The sequence below is a fragment of the Podarcis tiliguerta genome, assembly GCF_965153285.1.
Source record: "Podarcis tiliguerta genome assembly, chromosome: 9".
NCBI classification, from domain to species: Eukaryota; Metazoa; Chordata; class Lepidosauria; order Squamata; family Lacertidae; genus Podarcis; species Podarcis tiliguerta.
In genome coordinates, this window is record NC_139542.1 from 14,247,586 (window position 1) to 14,266,889 (window position 19,304).

A 19,304-nucleotide genomic window follows, 5' to 3' on the forward strand; every position below is an offset into this window, starting at 1 on the left:
TTACATAAATAATTATGCAAATTATGTAAGTTGCATAGTTTTGACACAGTTTTGACAAATAGGATGACCTGCAGTGGAACAGCCACGCTGCTGCATGAGACAAATAAGGAGGGGGAAGTACTGGAAAAGGGTGCCTTCTTACATAGCTGCCTCTGATATGGTGGCGGATGCTGTCTCATTGCCGGTGCTGATGCCAGATTCAACTGAAAGTCAAGTTGTGAAGGTTTGTGTATGCTCTTCGCAGTAAGCACCCTCAGCTCACCCAGAGAGGTATTTACAGTTCTTTATTTTACATATGTGAAAAGCAATGACAAACCTAGACAGCATCTTTAAAAGCAGAGACATCACCTTGCCAACAAAGGTCAGTATAGTTAAAGCTATGGTTTTCCCAGTAGTGATGTATGGAAGTGAGAGCAGGATGATAGATCGTGAAGCTGAGGCTCCAATACTTTGGCCACCTCATGAGAAGAGAAGACTCCCTGGAAAAGACCCTGATGTTGGGAAAGATGGAGGGCACAAGGAGAAGGGGACGACAGAGGGTGAGATGGCTGGACAGTGTTTCTCGAAGCTACCAGCATGAATTTGACCAAGCTGCGGAGGCAGTGGAAGACAGGAGTGCCTGGTGTGCTCTGGCCCATGGAGTCACAAAGAGTCGGACACAACTAAATGACTAAACAGCAACAAAAATTTTACATATGTACAAGCAGCACAGTACAACTTAGGCATCCGAATCATCTGGTTCAGATTCGTGGAGTGGTCTTCTCCTGATTCTCCTCCAACAGAAGAGGCGGAGAAGCCTCATGGGATGTCTCTGATTCCTCTCCTTTCCTGAGCTCCCTGTGCGGTGCTGGGGCACTGCTTCAGCATAAGAGAACCTTGACACCTCCTGGCTGCCTCCTGCTCTCTCCCCCTTCTGTCATTTCCTGACCATCTCTTTCTGCCTGTTCCCGTTCTGACTCTTCTCCTCCCCCTAACTCAAAGGCGTTCCTTGGCAGTCCCGTGACACAAGTTGACCTTTCTACTATATTTATTGGCTTCCTTTACCCACCCTTCACCATAAGGCTCCAGGACAGGTTGTAACAATATCAAAATGCAGTATAAAAATCAGCGAAAGCAATTTACAATCAGAGTAGTGTGGGTGTGCTAACAATGTCTCTCTTCCATGTGTCAGAGGCAAAGAGGTGCATCTTAAGTATATGGTAAAGCTTTTACGCAGGGAGATCTCTGTGGGGAAAGGGCTATGGGACTGCCACAGAGAATGCCCCAAACACCTGAAGCAGGGCAGGGCACACAGAATCTTGTCCTTTGCCTCAGTCGGCAAAATGTTGTGGGCCAGCCCTGGTATCATGTCTTCTTAAAGCCACTTTATTGAAATTGCAGGATGGTTCAGACTATATTTTAGATCTTGAGAAGCGTAAAGGAAGAGTCCTAATATCAAGTGAATGTACTGAGAAGCACAGACGTAGGCTGAATGTCAACTAGAATCCACATGGCAAGGCAGAAAGTCAGGCTCCAGGGAGCTTTGAAACGCCAGCTTGCTTTGGTTCTCAGGCGTGATTAATGTTTTAGGCTCCTGAAAGTTTCCCGTTTCACTTCTGCATTTGTCTTAGCAGCTGATGCTTGTTGGAATAGCCATAGACATGTGAACCTTTATCTTTATACCTCACCAAATTACAGCATCACATTGATTGATTTCCACGTATTTATTTATTTTACACAACTATCTGGAGATCTTTCCTCAAACAGAATAAGAAATGATTCTGCTAGCCTCCCTTCATGGGTGAGTTTGCCAATGTGCTGGTCCCGGGGGGAGGTTACCGTGGGGCAAGGTCCAGGACCTGAGTTGAGGGTCAGCAGACAGTCCTCCACGGGTGAAGCGGGGTCCAGAGCGAGGAGCCAGGCAAGGACAGGAACTCTGGAGGAACAGGACTGTGTGCTGGCCGAAACAGCTCTTCAACGATGTTGCTCCCGCAACCTGGGACCGGGCTGACTGGCCTTTATCTTCTCTGAGGCCAGGGGCGGTCCCGGCCCCCAGGAGACCCGCCTCTCCTGGCCTTAAGGCGAGCACTCCTCCTGGGAGAAACCAGTTCCCTCCGCCTCTCTGCCCTGAGCCTCTGCAGTTCAGGAGAGGCTGAAGGGTTACTGGACCCAGGAGGAGACTCACCTTCCCCTGACAGGGCTGGGAGAGCTGTGTAGACACCTGTAGGCACTTTGTCCTCAACCACCTCCGGAGCCAGAGTGGATTCACCTGGTGCCTGCTCCTGAGGATCCGGCACAGGTGCAGGCACTTCAGAATCAAGGCCCTGCCCCAGTTCAGCCAGCCCTGGAGGCGGGGACTCCTGTGCAGGCTGAGATTCCTCCGGTTCAGCCTCTGAATCGGATTCCCAGGCCATCACAGCCAAGTGATCAGGGGTTGTACCTTACTTTGCGTAGAACTGTGAAGAAGAACATGTTCCGCAGAGGTTTTCTGTATCCACAGTGGTGAATTGCCCATAGTGGTTAGTTTTACTTTGCCAAGGCAGGAGGGTGAAAGTAATTAACTTAAAAAAATAAATAACCATGAGCCTTTGAGCACATTCTTCAACTTGGCTTATTACTATTATCCTATATAGCCTAGCTTCCATGCACAGGAGAGTGGTATAAGCATGTTTGGGGGAACTCCAAAATTTTATGAAGCACAAAAAGACTTTGGAGGGGGAGCCAAAGGAAGGCAAGGGAGAAACTCCAAACATTCTTGTGAGGGCTGAACATGTTCAGGGGCCACGGAATGCTGAGTGTTTGTCAAAGGGGCTAAACCTGAAAATTGGTTAGCGGAGAATGGAATGGATTATCTTTGAGCGGGTTGGGGGAGCATTGCTGGCTGGCTGAAACCCTGAACACAAATGCTCCACACTACAGTAGTATGCCCCACCTTTTACAGTGGTACCTCAGGTTACATACACTTCAGGTTACAGACGCTTCAGGTTACAGACTCTGCTAAACCAGAAATAGTACCTCGAGTTAAGAACTTTGCTTCAGGATGAGAACAGAAATCATGGGGCGGTGGGGCGGCAGCAGCGGGAGGCCCCATTAGCTAAAGTGGTGCTTCAGGTTAAGAACAGTTTCAGGTTAAGAACGGACCTCCGGAACAAATTAAGTTCTTAACCCGAGATACCACTGTATATTATTGATGAAATGCATGCTTCAGCTTTTCCGCAAAGATCTTTTCCCAACTGACTTACAAACAAAACAAAACAAAAAACCAGATAGAACAACGAGGCAGCAGTATCAGGTTAAAACTTTACATGGCAGATCTGCAGTGATTGAATATCTGTCCAAACCAGTAGATTTTCAAGATAAAGAGCAGGAAAGGAAGGGCAAGGGGGGGGGGTGGATATTGCTGGATCTCATGCAAAATAGTTGCAGTGCTATTACAAAGTTCCTGTTCTGTACACCTGCCCAGGACAGACAGCAAGGCCTCTGAAGCTGACTTCAGGGTCCCAAAGGGTGCATATTGAAGAAGGTGGCTGTTGAGGCAATATAGTGCTTTACAAATCAAGTGAAGCCTTTGCTTATCATGCTCCCTTATCACTTACTTACCTGTGTGTCTGATGACTACGATGCAGCCTGTTTTGAACTAATAGATGTTCTGCACGTCATCATATCAGCTTTCTTCCGTATATCGAGGGAACCTCTTTATAGTCAGTTAATTCAGATTGCTATGCTAGTTACTTGCCCTGCTTTTATGGGATCTCCCCTCTCTATCAATGCCAAACGGCTGGGCTTGTTTCGGAAGTGAAATAAGATAACGGCCCCTCAAAAAGAGAGCGTTTCCAAAGTTTGTCCTTAATTGATGATAATTATAAAATGGACGATAACATCTTTATGGCCCTCTTTGATTGATGCGACGGTTTTCACAGCCGTCTCTTAACAGGATGCTCTGACAAGGAAGGTATTTTATCTCACCGTCTCCATTGGTGCATAAATATTTAAAAAATGAAAGGCATAATAAATCTGTCTGCTGCATATACACAGTTGGGCTGCCAAACATGCCACCTGTTTAGGATTTTAATGAACTGCTCTGGAATCAAGGGGTGAGGGGAGAATTCTAGTCAAATTAATGCTGTCATTTTCCTTTGCTGCAGACTTTTTTGTTTTTGTCTTTTTAAAATCAGAAGTATATAAGAAATCATTTTACTCTAAACTTGCTCAGTGAGGCGACTCTGACCTTATTATAAGAATCAGGGAATGGGGTGCTGCGAGGCAGCTCAGTAGTTACAAGGGACGCGGGTGGCGCTGTGATCTAAACCACTGAGCCTCTTGGGCTTGCCGATCATAAGGTTGGTGGTTCGAATCCTCTCAACGGGGTCACAGCTCCTGCCAACCTAGCAGTTCGAAAGCACACCAGTGCAAGTAGATAAATAGGTACCACTGCAGCGGGAAGGTAAACAGCATTTCCATGCACTCTGGTTTCCGTAACAGTGTTCCATTGCTCCAGAAACGGTTTAGTCATGCTGGCCCCATGACCCAGAAAGCTGTCTGTGGACAAACTCTGGCTCCTTCAGCCTGAAAAGCGAGATGAGTGCCACACCGCGTAGTCGCCTTTGACTGGACTTAACTGTCCAGGGGTCCTTTACCTTTACTTTACATGGCGGACTTCTCATGGTGCTCACAGGGGATTTTCACCTACATACTAGAATGTCGTCTTGAGAGCTCTGTTGGGATACTGACAAGTTCAGAGGTCACATCAGTAATCCAGCAGGATTCCAGAGTCTCAGGTTTGAAATGGATCAGGTAGTAGCCTTGGGTTCCAATGCTTCCAAGTTCTCTTGGTGGATCCTAGTCATAACTCCCTAAGAAGAGTGCCACTAGATCAGGCGAAAGATGCATCTAGTTCCAGCATCTGATTTTCCGAAATGGCCAGCCTGTTAATCTCACTGCAGCACCATAGCAACTTGTATTCAAAGACAAAACGCCTCTAAATCTGGAGGCTCCATAGGGTTACCATGTGTGGTGTAGTGGTTAAGAGCGGTAGTATCGTAATCTGGGGAACCGGGTTCGCGTCTCCGCTCCTCCACATGCAGCTGCTGGGTGAGCTTGGGCCAGTCACACTTCTTTGAAGTCTCTCAGCCCCACTCTCCTCACAGAGTGTTTGTTGTGGGGGAGGAAGGGAAAGGAGAATGCTAGCCGCTTTGAGACTCCTTAAAGGGAGTGAAAGGCGGGATATCAAATCCAAACTCCTCCTCTTCTTCTTCTTCTTCTTCTTCTTCTTCTTCTTCTACTACTACTACTACTACCATGACTGGAGACCTATTGATGGGCAAGTCATTATCTCTCAGCCTAACCTTCCCCTGCAGGCTTGTTGTGATTGCTAGGCCATAGGCAGACACAGAGCAAATGAGTCAGGAGTCATGTGAGGTAGATTTATTGTAAAATGTATTGTTGCCCACATAAATTCCCACGCTGACACAGAAGCATTTATTGTCCTTCCAGGTCAAGGGAGCCAGAGGCCAGGTGGAAAAAAAGTCATTTTAGTGCCTTTATTGCAGGGATGCGGAACCGGTGGCAGAGGTGGTTTTAGGGTGGCATATGGATGTACCTAGGGACGCGGGTGGCGCTGTGGGTAAAAGCCTCAGCGCCTAGGGCTTGCCAATCGAAAGGTCGGCGGTTCGAATCCCCGTGGCGGGGTGCGCTCCCATTGCTCGGTCCCAGCGCCTGCCAACCTAGCAGTTCGAAAGCACTCCCGGGTGCAAGTAGATAAATAGGGACCGCTTACTAGCGGGAAGGTAAACGGCGTTTCCGTGTGCGGCTCTGGCTCGCCAGAGCAACGATGTCACGCTGGCCACGTGACCCGGAAGTGTCTTCAGACAGCGCTGGCCCCCGGCCTCTTGAGTGAGATGGGCGCACAACCCTAGAGTCTGTCAAGACTGGCCCGTACGGGCAGGGGTACCTTTACCTTTACCTATGGATGTACCTAGTATATGGATGAAATGAGACAGCCTTTCTGGATACCACAGAATAAAGGATAGGATGCAAATGTAATTTTAAAAAATTGTGCATGTTTACACCTCTGGGGAGCCCATCGCATGTGAATCAGAAGCATGTAAAAATGAGTGATAGGAGATTATTGCGAGACACAGATGTGTGGCCAGCCTGTTAATGCAAAAACTCAAATCCAGATGCAACCCTCCGTCCGTTTTCATAATGCAAGTAGAGGAAAGTACACTTTCACAACAAGTTCAGGGTCTCTTTTCCTTTTGAGCTCCTGCATGAGAAGCTTGTCGGACGTAGTTGCATTGATTCCTTTACTGGATTTTGCCTGCTTGAATGTTTTCTTTGGCAGTGGGCAGCAAAATGTTAGGTGATGGTGGACCAAGACACAACTGTATTCATTGTAATGGAAATGTTAGGAGTTTCTGGAGAGATTAGCAAGGCGGATTTCAGCAGCTGTGCCTTCCTTCATTTCTACTGAACAAGTAAGCTGGCTGGCTGTGGCTGGCAACCTAATTCATTATTATTTTTTACCATCTCCAGTTTATTTGTCTTTTCAGTTTTCTTTGTGTGTGCTAGAAGATCACCAGAGTATGCTGTTTCTCAGAAAAATACACACTGTGCTGGCATCTATCTATCTTTCAATTCAGTGGCTTAATCTGGAACACTGTGTCAATTACACAGAGCAGCCTCTACCAACCTGCTCAACTGATGTGTTTCATTCCAGAGAAGTTACATCGTTGCTTTTTAATTGTGTATAGAATTGAAAAATCCATCTGAATATTAGGCAGGTGCAAGAATAATTCCCATGTCCTTCCCACTTGACATGTTGTTCTTACTCCGAAATTACTCTTTCTCCCTAAGTGTGCCTGCTCTGCAAAGTATTTAGGGTTGCCTGTTCCCCACCCCAAGGTATCCTGGACTACATCTCCTATCATCCTGAACCATTGGCCACTCTGCCTGAGGTTGATAGGAGCTGTAGTCCAGCAAAATTCTGAAGGTCACCAGATTGGGGGAAGGCTGGTATAGAGACATTTTGGTTTTTTGTAGCCAAGCATGAGGAGAAATAAGAGGAAATCCCAGTTCTAACCACCAGTTCTGATTGAGGGTTTCTAGAGGCCTAGTTTTTACGGAGGTGGTAGACCAGGGTTTCTAGAGGCCTAGTTTTTACGGAGGTGGTAGACCAGTGTCTAAACTTCGAGTTTAAAGTTCTGGTTTCAACTTCTCTCCCACAGGGTAGGCTTTTGTTTTTTTGTTTTAGAAGAAACGGCAATACACAAATGGTATCACAATATGGTATCACAATAATCTGAACCAAAAGTGTCAGAAGGAATATCAGCCTAAAGAAAACGGTCTTGTAATGTCAGTTAGAACAATACAAGCGAATTCCTTTCTGAGAGAGGACACCATAGAAAAAGGCCCATCCCAGTGGTTGACCAAAATCTTAGATAAGAAAATAAAGGGAGTGTCTGTGGGTTTTTCTATATCTTTCACTTGTTATATTAAATAGCTGCTGCCTTGCCTCTTCCTCTTCTTGTTGTTGTTGATTCAATTTACTATATATCCTACCCTTCCTCCCAAAGGAGCCCAGGGAGGCAAACACAAGGTGATGATTCCAATGTAGAAGAAAGCTGTATAAAGGGTAAAGGGGACCCCTGACCATTAGGTCCATTCGTGCCCGACTCTGGGCTTGCGGCACTCATCTTGCTCTATAGGCCGAGGGAGCTGGCGTACAGCTTCTGGGTCATGTGGCCAGCATGACTAAGATGCTTCTGGCGAACCAGAGCAGCACACAGAAACACCGTTTACCTTCCCACCAGAGTGGTACCTATTTATCTACTTGCACTTTGACATGCTTTCGAACTGCTAGGTTGGCAGGAGCAGGGACCGAACAACGGGAGCTCACCCCGTCGCGGGGATTCGAACCACCAACCTTCTGATCGGCAGGTCCTAGGCTCTGTGGTTTAACCCACAGCGCCACCCGCATCCTACCCTTACTCCTAAAGGAGCCCAGGGAGGCAAACACAATGTGCTGATTCTAATGTAGAAGAAAGCTGTAGAGATATAGAGAAAAGGCTACTTCGTTCCACATATTCTGTCTCTGATATCAACCATTCATGTTCTCTATTGCATACTTCCCCCATTTGGGAAAGTTCAGCAAATTCTGTCTTTGGGAATTCTGTGATGAACTCATCTCACCCACACCTTCCAGATTAACATGCAGGTCACAATTTTGTTATCCATCCAGTGGCGTAGCGTGGGTTGTCAGCACCCGGGGCAAGGCAAGTAATTTGCGCCTCCTAACCCGTGGATTTGCGCCCCCTAACCCTAACCCCCAGATGTTGCGCCCGGTGCGGCCGGGCCCCCCCTGCACCCCCCACGCTACGCCACTGTATCCATCACCTGTTTTCACACTTCTCAAATCTTATGACAGTTCTCAGCTCAAAATATGAATTGAAACAGGTCTACACAAATATATAGGATGGGATGGATTTGCAGATAAACACATACAACAGTGGCAAGGATAGGAAACAGACTGATTTGTCCATCCCTAAGCCTGTTCACCAAATTTAAACTGTATTTGGTGTGTGGAATATGATATTATTCAGAGGTGGGCTTAGGCTGTACCTTAAAGCTGGGTTTTTAGTTTTGCAGCTCCAGCCCTCTGGAATCAATTGCTGAAAATGTTTGGTTAAGAAGGTATGACCGAGTCATTTATAAAATAGTAATTGTAATTGTATATAAAATAGTCATTTATAAAATAGTAATTGTATTTCCATAATTTTGTTTTAGAGCTTATCCAAATAGTTTTCATGGTTTTCAACATTTTTTGCATTTTGTTTTATTTTTTACCCTGTACACTGCCTTGATGACCTTAGGTTGTGAATAAGTTTATAAATTTGAAGAATACAAAACAAATACATGATTTCCTCACCTCTTTTCTCAAGTGGTTTAGTTCTGAGAGGACTGTACCACATGTCCTTTTTCAAGATGTAGATTGGCTCTCATTGGCTGGAACCGAACAAGGATTCAAAACAACAGCGCATGTTTTATATAACCCCTTTAATCTTGTTTAATTGATGCAATTTCTCTCAGCCCGAGCCCTTGGGAATTGGTCTAGTTATAAATCCAGATAAATTATAAATAATCTGCGTATGGAGCAGCCTGCTAACAAGTTAGTTGTGTCTCTAGCCAAGTATTTTCTTTCAGTAGAGCTTTTCAAGTGATTTCCTCCATAGTTGGCACAGTCTGTATTTAATAAGTAAGTTAATTTACCCTGCAATTGATTATAGTCTCAAATCCCTGCTTCCAAAAGCCAAATACTTGTTCCCCCACCACCATAACTTATAATAATCTTTCCCATGAAGCTAGACTATTTCAGATGCTAACTATGCGTGAAATACATCAACGGCATAACCTTAAATATGAAGAGAATGAAGAGGGAGAGGCTTTTTGTGGTGGGGTGAGAGGTTTGATACAACAGCTGTCATTTCTGTTGCAGCACAACCCTAAACATATTAATTCAGAAATGCCCCACTGAGTTCAATGGGGTTACCCCCTTTTGTCCGTTAGGGCAAAAGGGGGCGCGGCCTGTTATGAACTGGCTGGGTGCAGAGGAATGGTGGGAGGAGCCAGCTAAGGATCCACCAATGGAAGAAGGCTCAGAGCCAGGGGACTGGTGGTGGGAACAAGATGGTGGTCAGAGGGGAGAAGGTTGGGAGGAGAAGGTGTCAAAAGCTGAAGAGGTAACAGGGCTTAGGGAGCAGGGGGAGTGAGGCAGATGCTTGGGGTTACCACAGATTGCTGGTGAGGTATCCCATAAAACAAAACAACACCACCACAAACTGGCTTATAAGTATAAAACCAAGTTTACTAGAATAATAGCTAGAATAGAGATAGGCTTGTAACCATTCAAACAACAAACATACTAAGGTGCCATGTGCAAGACAAAGCCTGGAGATACTGTAAAAATGGAGTGGATAAATGTACAACTCTATTATCTTAACAAGTTACATGTGCAGTAAACGTTATACAGACTGGATAAATGAACCGTTCAACAAGTAGCGTCAGTCTATTCACAGAACGGCAACCCCGTGCTGCCACAACGGCAAGGGTAGCACACTGGAGAATATGCAAAAACACACTATTTGTTGAACGGTTCATTTATCCAGTCTGTATAACGTTTACTGCTCATGTAACTTGTCAATAACTTGTCAATAATAATAATATTGTCAATATTACTTGTCAATATTATTGTCAATAATACTTGTCAATAATAATAATAATAATAATAATAATAAATTTATTTATTTATACATCGCCCATCTGGCTTGGTTTCCCCAGCCACTGGTTGGCTTCCAACAAAACACTAAAATACAATAACCTATTAAACATTAAAAGCTTCCCTAAACAGGGCTGCCTTCAGATGTGAGTTGTACATTTATCCACTCCATGTTTAGTATCTCCAGGCTTTGTCTTGCACATGGCACCTGAGTATGTTTGTTGCCTGAATGGTTATTACAGTGGTACCTCGGGTTACGTACGCTTCAGGTTACATACGCTTCAGGTTACAGACTCTGCTAACCCAGAAATAGTGCTTCAGGTTAAGAACCTTGCTTCAGGATGAGAACAGAAATCGTGCTCCGGCGGCACGGCAGCAGTAGGAGGCCCCATTAGCTAAAGTGGTGCTTCAGGTTAAGAACAGTTTCATGTTAAGAACGGACTTCCGGAACGAATTAAGTACTTAACTAAAGCCTCAGTGCCTAGGGCTTGCTGATCGAAAGGTTGGCGGTTCGAATCCCCGCGGCGGGGTGCGCTCCCGCTGTTCGGTCCCAGCGCCTGCCAACCTAGCAGTTCGAAAGCACCCCTGGGTGCAAGTAGATAAATAGGGACCGCTTACTAGTGGGAAGGTAAACGGCGTTTCCGTGTGCAGCTCTGGCTCGCCAGAGCAGCGATGTCACGCTGGCCACGTGACCCGGAAGTGTCTTCGGACAGCGCTGGCCCTTGGCCTCTTTGAGTGAGATGGGCGCACAACCCTAGAGTCTGTCAAGACTGGCCCCTACGGGCAGGGGTACCTTTACCTTTACCTTTACCACTGTAACTCTATCTCTATTTTAGCTATTATTCTAATAAATTTGGTTTTATAAGCCAGTTTGTGGTGGTGTTGTTTTGTTGTATTATTATTACTGTCACCACATTTGATACTTTAGGTATCCCATACAGCCTGTCCTATCCTCCCTCAAGCTAGCCTTCTGCCTTTACTTGTGTGGAGGATGCTTTCTGCCATCAGTGTTGACGTCCAGCCAACTTCTGTACTTGGAACGGGGAGGTTGGATGAGGCACCATCTTGGCCTTCACCCCAAGCAGCAAAATGCCTTGGGCTGGCTGTGCTACCAGTTTCTTTCTAGAAGGAGTTATTCTGAAGAAAGAAGCACGCACACACACAGATATGCTTGATCCAAACCCTCCCAGACACATTGACCTTTTGCAGGTAATTCTAGTTTGGGTATGAGAAGCTGTTTGTTTGGTGCAGTTTATGTAGCGTGCAAGAGCTTCCTGAAGTGATAATAGGGGATTATTAAATTTAATGCCTTGTCAATCTGAAGCCTAACAGAAATGGGAGGTGGAGGTTATGTCGTAACTCCAACTGCAAAACTGTATAAAGCAGGAAGCATTCTGTTAATCTGCTGCAGCACAACAGCCTCAGCTTTCCACTTCACACTCTCCAGGAAGTGGATCAGCAGTGCTTCAGAAGCCCCCTTTAGCCCCAGCCTCCATTCCCCCTGCTCACACCTAACATCCTCTATGATGTCTGGTGATTGGCCAAAGCTGGGCGTGGCTTCACCAAAATGGGGAACTGTGGTCAGCCTAATAATTTATGCTGGTTTTAATAAGAACATAAGAAGAGTCTGCTGGATCAGGCCAATGGCCCATCAAGCCCAGAATCCTGTTCTCACAGTGGTCAGTTGGATGCCTGGGTGAAACCCACAAGTTGGATTTGGGGCACAAAAGCCCTTTCCCCTCTTGTGGTTTCCAGCAACTGTTATTCAAAAGAATGGCTCACTCCAACTGTGTAGGCGGAATGCAGCCATCACGGCTAGTAGCCTTCGATACACATAATGTACAATCATACCTCATGTTATGTTTGCTTCAAGTTGAACATTTTCAGGTTGCATCTCGTGGTGACCCGGAAGTACCTGAAAGGGTTACTTCCTGGTTTCGCTGCTTGCGCATGTGCATGTGCATGCGCACAAAATGAGATCATGTGCATGCGCAGAAGCGACGTGACCCGCGCATGTGCAGACACGCAGACATGGGTTGTGTTCCTTTCAGGTTGCGAACGGGCCTCCAGAACGGATCCCGTTCACAACTAGGGGTACCTCTGTACTTGTAATGTATTTATTGTTTCTTTGAGTTACTTTCTCTGAAGAGAAAAAATGTGACTAATTTAATAATAATAGTAACAAGGATGATATCCACAGGCCAGAGATTCACCATCCAGGGAAAAAGGGCCATGCCATAGCACAAAGTTAACCGAGGCTGCCTAAACTCTGTACCTTAAAGCATACTTGAAACACATTTCCCTCCTCAAAGAATTCTGGGCACTGTAGTTTGTGAAGGGCTGCCGGGAACCCTAACTCTGTGAACGGTAAACTACGGTGCCCAGAAGTCTTTGAGTGAGGGAAAGAATGTGATTCAATGGCATAATGTGTACACAGCCTGTTTATGGCTGTTATTTCGTTTTCATGAGTTTCCCCCAATATGTTACGTTCCACATTATATTTGTGCTTCCGTGTGGTGTAAAGTCCACTGCTGGAACTATAGCACTGCTGGAACTCTCTTGCGCTATAGTTCCAGAGGGAAAAACCAAACCCTTGCAGGTAATACGGAAATGAGTGCTAAACCTATGCTATATTCAGCTATAGATCCAGAAGTGGCATTTACACCATGTGAAAGCTGAAATATAATGTGGAAATGTAACAGGGAAGGAAGTGTTGTGGAAATGTAATGAACTTACTACACCCACTGGTATTCTCTATTTGAAAAAGTGTTGTTCAAAATGTCAAGGCACACATTTTGCCACTTTGCTATGGGACACGGGTGGCACTGTGGGTTAAACCACAGAGTCTAGGACTTGCCGATCAGAAGGTTGGCGGTTCGAATCCCTGCGGCGGGGTGAGCTCCTGTTGCTCGGTCCCTGCTCCTGCCAACCTAGCAGTTCAAAAGCACGTCATAGGTACCACTCTGGCGGGAAGGTAAATGGCATTTCTGTGCACTGCTCTGGTTCACCAGAAGCGGCTTAGTCATGCTGGCCACATGACCCGGAAGCTGTACGCCGGCTCCCTTGGCCAATAAAGCGAGATGAGCGCCACAACCCCAGAGTCGGTCACGACTGGACCTAATGGTCAGGGGTCCTCTTACCTTTACCTAACTTTGCTACCTGAAGGAAATGTAACCTCCTCCCCACCCCCCCACCCCGTGGACGTACCTGGTTTCTGGCTCACCTGTGGCCATGTTGGAAAGAATTTCCCAGGCTACTCCCCAAAAGGCAGGAGTACCTTATTTGGGAAACCTCCTCTCATTCAGTTTCCAGAACAGCTCTAGAGGGCCAGGTGACCCCATTTAAGAAGCTGCTCATTAAGATGTGCTTTAAAGGTAGGAAGAGAGTGAAATTTTAGAGCAGAACCTCGCAAAAATCTGAAAATGAAAGCAACTTCTGATTACAGGGGAGGATAAAGTAATCCGATATGATGTGGCAATAAAGGATAATGGGCTTTGGAAAGGCTTGTGGAAATGGTACCATTTAAGCACAATTAAATAATGATGATGATGGAGAATATATTTGCAGTATTGCTGTGGGCTGTACAGGAGGCTGGCTTTAATAAACTAGAGGCTGACTGCCCAGTGTGTTAAGTTAATTTCAGTGACTGCCTCCATGTGGATAAGTATGAGGTCCTCACCCCTTTACTCACCTTTCTGAGGCTCAGTGGAACAAACTCTGGGAAAGTCATCATCATCATCATTTTTAATTTCTATACCGTCTTTCTATCTTATAATACTCAAGGCGGTATACAAGCTGAAGAAACAAAAAATGTACATCTTATAACAATCTAATGCAATACAAAGATGTAATACTAAAACAAAACTTTAAAATAAGCAACCTACATCAAAAAAGTAACATTCAACAATCTCTCTCTGTCTGTCTGTCTGTCTGTCTGTGTGTGTAGATAGTGTATGTGTGCTGTGAAAGAAATTCTGGAAGAACGATTTGTTGTTGTTTTTTAGTCATTTAGTCGTGTCCGACTCTTTGTGACCCCATGGACCAGAGCACGCCAGGCACTCCTGTCTTCCACTGCCTCCCACAGTTTGGTCAAACTCATGTTCGTAGCTTCGAGAACACTGTCCAACCATCTCGTCCTCTGTTGTCCCCTTCTCCTTGTGCCCTCAATCTTTCCCAACATCAGGGTCTTTTCCAGGGAGTCTTCTCTTCTCATGAGGTGGCCAAAGTATTGGAGCCTCAGCTTCAGGATCTGTCCTTCCAGTGGGCACTCAGGGCTGATTTCCTTAAGAATGGATACATTTGATCTTCTTGCAGTCCATGAGACTCTCAAGAGTCTCCTCCAGCACCATAATTCAAAAGCATCAATTCTTCGGCGATCAGCCTTCTTTATGGTCCAGCTCTCATTTCCATACATCACTACTGGGAAAACCATAGCACGAATGATAGAAAGAAGAACGATAGAACTAGATTTGAGCAATTAAGAGTTTTAGATACCCAGAACAGAGAACTAACTATTTCGTTCCAGCCCTTTATCTGCATCTTCTGAAATCAGAAATGTTGTGTGTGTTGAGGTCCCCAGGTCCACCCCAAATAACTCACACATCACACAGAAATTTTTGTTTAAAATTTTTGGCATAATTTTTGCCACATCTTTATTAAAATACAAATTTGTGAGTGGTTGCGTAGGCATTGGTTGCGACCATCTGCCCCCACCATGGGGGACAGACTGACATTCCGCACGATGCGAAAGTCAGAATGGGGGAATACACTTGGGGGTTACGTGGAGCAGGGAACCTGCCCTCACCCCAAATGCAACCAGGAGCTCATTGCTATGGCCCGAGCCCCCTTGACAGAGTGGACAAGCAGTAGTTAGCTCCCAATTCCTTTAACGGAATCCCTTGCAGCAGCAGCATTAGAGGGGCAGGCACAGCCAATCCATGCCCCTCAACCAACCAAACCATAAACCAATGCCGAACCTTACAAGTTGTGACGATTTGCTACGCAGTAGGCAAAAACCAAATGGCCCCAGCCAATCAGCCAGATGGACAAAATTCCTACCAGGCCCTCGCTCCAAAGCAGATGACCCCATGACAGGCATAGCAAGGTCAAAGCGAACAACCCTATTCTAGGGAGGGAGGGATGGACAATCCAATGCATGGGCGAAAAGAGGAAGCCCTAGCCTCGTGCAAGGAGTTTTAGTATTTCTTGCTGTCAATCAATAAATGGCAACATTAACTTCTTCCCAACAACAAGGGAAGCCCCAAGCTCATCAGTGGCCAACGATCAATTAGCCCGCCCTCCAACTTTGGAGTGTCCTGGAGGCCCCCACCGCAACACGTGCTCTCCATGAAGGAGAACACGCTTTGTCAGATTGCTCAGTGTTCAATGGAATGATGAAGCTATTAATGATGTCAAAATGAGATTCTGTATTCTGCATGTGGCAGAGAAAATAGAAGTTTCAAATCAATCTGCTGGGGACAAGATGGATTGTCGGCTTCCATCTCAGCTGTGTTTACAGAGAAGCATAACTACTGTATAGCTGTACTATAACTGTGTGTTGACCTATAAAGTTGGAAACGTCAGCCTGAAGAGTCTCTCCCACTGTGTTCCACTGCAGGGAAACTTAAGTGCAGATATAATGCTTTAATCACATTTTGCTTTCCTTAATGATAGTTAAATGCTATGCTTGACCTGAATACCAAAACTATGGTTATGGGCCAGGCCATTAACCAGGATATGAAACCGTGGTTCGAAATGGGTTTGAACATCACAAATTGTGTTAATGTCATAACAGTAATATACCTGCACTAAACAAGTCACGGTTAATAAGAGTTCTGCCCTGAACAAAGGTGATTTTTGCACATCCTTGCTTGCAAGACAGCACACAGGCCTCACTGAAGTCTCCCTTTATTCACACTCTGGCAACTGGCTTTAGATCAGCACTTGGTTTCACTGTGCCCTTGGGGTGTTTGAAAACCAGGGTTCAATCCATGATTAGCACAGTGTACAATCATGCACAATGCTTTCGTCTGGTTTGAGAGTGGCCATGAATGCTCTACTGAGTGTCCCAAGTGCATTTGAGATGCAGAGATGCTTTATAAATGTGAAGCCCCTCTTTACCTGGAGAGCCATCCAAACCAGAACATCTTCCAGGACAAGCCATTTGGGAAGGTTTGGGTAGCCAGATGTGATATTTGGCATGATTTATGGCCTTTAATCTTGAGTTTTAATATTCTTATTCCCTTGCTCTCAAGGGCTCATCCCGTCTTCTTTTTCAAAATTTTATTTTTTCAGGGTACCATATTCTTGCCTGGAAATCGGGTGACTGAGCATCCTTGCAATGATGAAAGTCCAGGGAAGTTCCTCTTTGAAGTGATTCCAGGTAGGATATTTTATTCACTATAAATCTGTTGTTATGTTGTACTGACTGACTAATGACCAACTTTATTCAGATGCTTTAACAGATGCTGGAAATGATTAATGATTCAATTTAAGGAGAAAGGGGAGGGTCTCATACATATATATACACATATATGTATATGTGTTAGTGGTAAAGCTTATTTACAGTTTTCCCTATTTTCTTTGTTTTATATAAAAAGGATTATAGTTCATGTCCATTTGGCACATTAGAAGATGCTTTAAGTTTCTTGGCTTTGAAAGAAATTGAACCCTTAAAGGATTTGATCTGTTAACATTAGGTAATAGTTAAAGCGAGCACTCCAATAACAGCAGATCTAGGAGAAGGAAAACTCTGATCTTAAACCTCTGCTGCCTTGTGGGATATTTTTAGGAGAAGAAAAGGCTAAAAGACAAATCTAGAGTAAAAAGGTAAAGGACCCCTTGATGGTTAAGTCCAGTCAAAGGTAACTATGGGGTTGTGACGCTCATCTTGCTTTCAGGCCGAGGGAGCCGGCTTTGTCCACAGACAGCTTTCTGGGTCATGGGGCCCGCATGACTAACGGCTTTCTGGCACAACAGGACACCGTGACAGAAACCAGAGCGCACGGAAATGCTGTTTACCTTCCCGCCACAGCAGTACCTATTTATCTACTTGCACTGGCGTGCTTTAGAACTGCTAGGTTGGCAGGAGCTGGGACAGAGCAACGGGAGCTCATCCTGTCATGGGGATTCGAACTGCTGACCTTCTGATTGGCAAGCCCAAGAGGCTCAGTGGTTTAGACCACAGCGCCACCCGGATCCCTACAAATCTGGAGTGGAGTCCCTAAGACAGTTGGATGGCATCTTATACACCTCCTTCCAGCAACTCCTGCAGCCAAGCTGGTGCAAAACATATAGCTCTGTTTTCCTTTGGACCACATCAATGAAGCCGGGGGGGGGGGGTGACTTGTCATCTGGGCAGTCTAAGACCACCATATACATTACCCAGGCTTGCACGCCGGGGCAGTCACTTCATTGCTGCTAACACAGCGGTTGGACTTCACCCCCTTGCCTCTCGAGACAGATGGATGCCAACAACCCTGACCCATATGACCGAAACCTGATTTATGTGTGCGAATCCCCAGAATCTCTGTTTTATTTGCTTTTATATCATTTTATTCATTTTAGGCTGTATATTTGTTTAAATGGATATTGGTTTTTATATTGCACATACCGTATTTTTCGCCCTATAGGACGCACTTTTTCCCCTCCAAAAATGAAGGGGAAATGTGTGTGTGTCCTATGGGGTGAATGCAGGCTTTCGCTGAAGCCTGGAGAGCGAGAGGGGTCGGTGCGCACCGACCCCTCTAGCTCTCCAGGCTTCGCGCAGCTCTCTGCAAGCCGTGGGAGCCCGCACCAGGCTCCCACAGCTTGCGGAGAGTTGCCTGCATGCTGAAGCCTGGGCGCGCTGAGCTCAGTATGCCCAGACTTCGCGCAGCTCTCCGCAAAGCGCGGGAGCCCGGCGTTGGGCTCCCACGGCTTGCGGAGAGTTGCCTGTTTTGGGGGCTGGGGTCGGGGGAAGCTTGGGCTTCCCCCGCCCCAGCACCACACCTGGGGGGGAAATAATTTTTTCCCTTTATTTCCCCCCCCCAAAAAAAAATTAGGTGCGCCTTATGGGACGGTGCGTCCTATAGGGTGAAAAATACGGTAGTTTCTCCCACTTGGAAGAGTTTAAAAATATTAAGCATTTTGGAAATGATTTTAAATATGTAAATGAGCAGTGCTCATTTCCTGTCCATTCTTAAGACTTTGGAATGAAATACTGTAATAGGTCATCCTGGACAGAGAATTATTTTTCTTGCATGCTTCCTCATTTTTGGTGCACCCCTCCACCACCTTATCTGATGCAGAAGTCAATGTGTGTCTTACAGTTTCATGGGAAACCAAAGTTCTAATGGGCTCCAGGTTGGAGCCAATGACACAGTAAGGGAAGCTGTGCTGTGTTGGTGGCCAGCAGTTGGCTTTCTCTAGCATTCCTCACAGGCTTAGCATAATGGACAGATGTTCCATTTGTCCAATGGCAGCATTGGCTGTTGCCAGGAATATAGAAGATAGGGAAAATAGATTGGATTGCTGCTATTCCTGGGAGATGGTGCTAAAGATATGGATTAGTTCAGGATCTTCATCACACCATCACTTTGTTCAGGGGTCTTCCTGAATGAGGAAGAGAGAGAGCAAAAAACATTCTATTGAATTAATAGTCTCTTTATAGCATTGCTGCCTGGGTTCCTTCAGGACTGGTAGGATACAAATGACATGAAGAAACAGCTAGCGGAAGAAAATTCAGACATCTATGGCATTTACGCTGCCCCACCAACACTTATCTGGCTGTTGAATTGTTTTCGTGTAAAGATGCTATTGTAATTTTGTTTTTTCTTTAAATTAAAAAACCCGTTGAAGACACGCATACATCCTCCTCAGTTTGAAAGGCATGAAATTCCAGGCTTGAAAATATTTATGCAGAACAATACAGGCAAATGTAGGCTGGCCAAGTGTGGAATCCATGGCTAAATGTTAATTGATGCAGCTGAAGGCCAGAGAGGTTAGTCAGATGCATTTGATTATTATTTCCCTGGATTATTATTTTCCCTGGAGAAAATATGGGGGGGGGGGG

General features: G+C 45.6%; 1 protein-coding gene across 3 annotated transcripts in view; it reads left to right on the forward strand.

Annotated features, from left to right (window-relative positions):
- ARHGAP24 (Rho GTPase activating protein 24) overlaps positions 1-19,304 on the forward strand; it is a 368,221-nt gene that overhangs the window by 123,363 nt on the left and 225,554 nt on the right. For all 3 annotated transcript variants that reach the window (XM_083398349.1, XM_083398350.1, XM_083398351.1), the window contains exon 3: positions 16,547-16,634. In XM_083398349.1, coding sequence (XP_083254475.1) covers positions 16,547-16,634 — 88 coding nt within the window. The remainder of the gene's footprint in view (positions 1-16,546; positions 16,635-19,304) is intronic.